Source organism: Apodemus sylvaticus, chromosome 6, assembly GCF_947179515.1.
Source record: "Apodemus sylvaticus chromosome 6, mApoSyl1.1, whole genome shotgun sequence".
In the NCBI taxonomy this organism is placed as follows: Eukaryota; Metazoa; Chordata; class Mammalia; order Rodentia; family Muridae; genus Apodemus; species Apodemus sylvaticus.
In genome coordinates, this window is record NC_067477.1 from 19,767,870 (window position 1) to 19,771,710 (window position 3,841).

Below are 3,841 nucleotides of genomic sequence, written 5' to 3' on the forward strand. Positions count from 1 at the left end.
AAGTTTTCAAAGGAAACTTTCTACAACTTAGTAATAAACTCATTAACCACTTCTCTAAGTGTCCCACTTTTCTCCCTGCGACTTCTGGCTAGCAGGTTGAAAGTTAGAGCCCAGCAGTCCTGCAGAGACACAGTACAAAGGCAATTTACTTAATCCTTTGCAGTTTGAGGAAGAGGTGCTAAATGCCAGAAACTGCAGTTTCTGGTCTCAGAAGATCATAGAAGACAGGCCAGCTACAGTAGCATAGTAACTTAGATTTAGGTAAGCAAACTGTTTTTTATACAGAAACCCTAAATATCTCAAAAGACAAGGCCTTAAAGTCTTACCCCGAATCTCATAAGACAAAGTCTTACCTGGAATTTCCTAAGACCAAAGCTTAACCCCCCACACCCCCTCCTGCCGACATCTTCCCCCCTCCTGCTGCCTCAAGAAGAACCAACAAGAACACCTGCCATTGGAGCTGACTCTGGGCAGAATTGTATCTTGGGTATTACAGGCTTCTGGGCTAATATCCACTTATCAGTGAGTGCATACCATGTGTGTTCTTTTGTGATTGAGTTACCTCACTCAGGATGATATTTTCTAGCTCCATCCATTTGCTTAAGAATTTTTAATTCATTCTTTTTAATAGCAGAGTACTCCATTGTGTAAATGTACCATGTTTCTGTATCCATTCCTCCGCTGAGGGACATTTGGGTTCTTTTCAGCTTCTGGCTATTATAGATAAGGCATGAACATAGTGGAGCATGTGTCCTTATTACGTGCTGGGGAATCCCCTGGGTATATGCCCAGGAGTGGTATAGCAGGGTCCTCTGGTAATACTATGCCCAATTTTCTGAGGAACCGCCAAACTGATTTCCATAGTGGTTGTACCAGCTTGCAACCCCAGCAGCAGTGGAGGAGTGTTCCATTGTCATGTCGGGAAGCATGGCGGTGGACAGGTAGGTGAGAGTTCTGCCTCCATTTAGCAGACAGCAAAGAGTGACATTGGGCCAGGCTTGAGGACTGGAAACCTGAAAACCCATCCCCAGTGACACACTTCCTCCACCAAGGTTACACCTCCTAATGGTGCCACTCCCTATGAGGCTAGGGGAGCTATTTTCATTCAAACCACCACAGCCTCAAAGCCTGTTTATTCTTTTGTAGCTGAGGTTATTAGATTCAACATCCACAAAACTTTTGATGTAGCTCGAAATCCCTAAGTGCAACCTTTCATAACAATCCTCATTTATTTTCTTTCTCAGTGAAATTTTTCATTAGTGCCTTTTTGTCAGCTTTAATGATGTTCAGAAAACAATCTCTGGGGTTGTAGCTCAGTGGTAGAGTGCCTCCCACACTTGAGACCCTGGGTTGAATCCCTAGCATTTCAAGTCAAAACAAAACAAGTGAAAAGGAAAGCAATATTAAGCACAAACAAGTGTTTCCATTTTATTTAACACTTTAGCAGATTATGTTTGCCATCTGTATGATGCACAGTCCAAAAAAAGAAAAAGAAAGTGCAGAACACCACAGACACACAGTTATAAAACTACATCATCACAAGAGGTTCGAACGGGCACTTTTTCTCATTTAAAGGAGCAGCGGCCTTTCCTGAAAGCCTTTGGGACCTGAGGTGCTGCTCCTCAGCGTCTTGGCCCTACTCGCCTTTGAAATACTTCAGATTGCTTAGCACATACGCAGCTGGGATGTAAAAACTGGTAAAAAACACGATGATTCCGACAGCGGATTCCTAGGAAAGAAGAAAAGGAGTATTAATGAGTATGAGCCACTGCCTAATAACGTGGCTTACGAACAGAGGCATGGAGGTCAGCAGAAGAACACCAGCTCTGGGGGTTTTATGCACAAAACTCTGGGTGTTTCCCCTTCCTCATACACGCAGCTAAAGATCGTTCTTGATGGCTCTTCTACCACTCTTGCAGAGAAGCTAAATTTGGTTGCCAGAACCTATGTCAGGCAGGTCACAATCGACTGTAGCTCCAGATCCCACAGCTCTGGCCTCTTCAGATACCTGCGCTTCAGTGCACACAGCACATAAGTAGTCTGTGACATTTGTCACGTGACCTTTAAAAAAAAAAGGCCGGCCGGTGGTGGCGCGCACTTGTAATCCCAGCACTCTGGGAGGCAGAGGCAGGCGGATTTCTGAATTCGAGGCCAGTCTGGTCTACAGAGTGAGCTCCAGGACAGCCAGGGCTACACAGAGAAACCCTGTCTCGGAAAAACCAAATCCAAAAAACCAAAAAAAAAAAAAAAAAAAAAGGCTTGGCAATTTATTCCATTTAGTAGTTGCCAGTTTCCGAACTCTGGACTCTGGAAGTTCGAAGATGTCTAGCATTTCCACCATTTTTAGAGAAAATGCTATGGCTAGGCCACAAAACAGTAAATTACCCTGGAGTGAACCAAGGACCCTGTGCCTCTAAGCCCATAATGGAGGGCCAGGCCCGGGACTCACCCTCGCCCTGAACCCCCATCCAAGGTGACCCCACAACTGAGGCTGCCAACACACACACCACACACACACACACACCACATACACACATCACACACACCACACACGCACACACCTCCCCCCTCCCCACCCATTTGAACCGTTAGGCGGGCTCTCCCTCACCGTGGCTGACAGGACTTGGTTTTGTGAGCTTTCTGAGTGGCTGAGGCGGCCCGAGTGGCCAGGCTTCAAGAACAGGACTGCACGGTGGCGGAGGAGCGAAGAGCAGAGCAGCAGCAGGCGAGACATCGCAGGCCAGAAAAGGGCGGCGGAGGCGGAGCACAGCGGAGACACCAGCGCCAGAGGCGAAGGCCGTTGGTCACGTGCGCCCGAGGGAGGGCGGGCGCTGGTGTGAGCATGCGCACCAGCCTCTCGCGCCCTCGGGGGTGGAGCTTGCGCTCTTACCCCACCCTGCTGCTCAGCTGCCTGGGCTGTGCCCAGTCACCCTCCCAAGGCCAGCCTCCTGCCTGCTCCCCAACTCTTTGCCAAACCTATTCAGCCCCAAAGCCACACTCAGGATCTTCCGATTTTCTTTTTCTAACGTAAGGTGACTGATCTATTGGCAGCCAACATCTATAGGCATTGCTCAATAGCCCGTTGTTTTTAGTAAATGGCAGATACCGTAGCATTTTTGCATTGCTCTAGAATATGAATTAAAACTTCCAAAGATAGTCTTCCTGGTATTGGTTTTTGTGGTCCAACTCTGGGCTCCATGCATGTTACAAGCGTAACTGAGCTAAAACCGCTGTAACTCATCCGTTTATAAACCAGAGCAAAGAAAATATGTGTATATTTTAACTTTGCTTTACTTGGTGATAACTCTTACCTGTAAACTAATTCTTTTTGTTTTGTTTTGTTTTGTTTTTTGTTTTTGTTGGTTTTTGGTTTTTTCAAGACAGGGTTTCTCTGTATAGCCCTGGCTGTCCTGGAACTCACTCTGTAGACCAGGCTGGCCTCGAACTCAGAAATCCGCCTACCTCTGCCTCCCAAGTGCTGGGATTAAAGGTGTGCACCACCACCACCTGGCCCTATAAACTAATTCTTAACAATGAAAACAAACAAACAGAGAAAAGCCATGCATGGTGGACCACATCTGTAATTCTAGCATTAGTTTGGAAGCAGGGGGATTGGGAGGTCAAGGCCATGCATTCTAGGCTAAGGTCAGCAGGAGGCCAGCCTGAGCTATGTGAGAAAGAAAGGAGGAAGAAAAAGAGGGGCCAAGAAGGGAATGAGGGAGGAAAGGGAACTAAAAGAGGAAAGAGAAAAAAAGACTAAAATCGAGTTTTTTAACCCAGGCAGTGATGGTGCATGCTTTCAATCCCAAGGTAGAGGCAAGTGGATCTGAGTTCGAGGATA

At 46.8% G+C, this 3,841-nt stretch overlaps 1 protein-coding gene across 1 annotated transcript; it reads right to left on the bottom strand.

Annotated features, from left to right (window-relative positions):
• Positions 1-1,403: 1,403 nt before the first annotated feature.
• On the bottom strand, positions 1,404-2,797 carry LOC127687863 (cytochrome c oxidase subunit 8C, mitochondrial). Its single transcript, XM_052186704.1, has 2 exons — positions 2,609-2,797; positions 1,404-1,729 (listed from the first exon to the last, which is right to left on the bottom strand). Exons 1-2 carry the CDS (start codon positions 2,732-2,734, stop codon positions 1,637-1,639), a joined length of 219 nt encoding a protein of 72 aa, XP_052042664.1. The 5' UTR covers positions 2,735-2,797; the 3' UTR covers positions 1,404-1,636.
• Between the last annotated feature and the right edge of the window lie 1,044 nt (positions 2,798-3,841).

What these genes read in the sequence shown, in the direction of transcription:
- LOC127687863 (XM_052186704.1), bottom strand. Translation starts at nt 2,734, where the DNA reads ATGTCTCGCCTGCTGCTGCTCTGCTCTTCGCTCCTCCGCCACCGTGCA. An exon ending in ACCAAGTCCTGTCAGCCACG is followed by an intron (nt 1,730 to 2,608) that starts GTGAGGGAGAGC and finishes CTTCTTTCCTAG; the next exon opens with GAATCCGCTGTCGGAATCAT.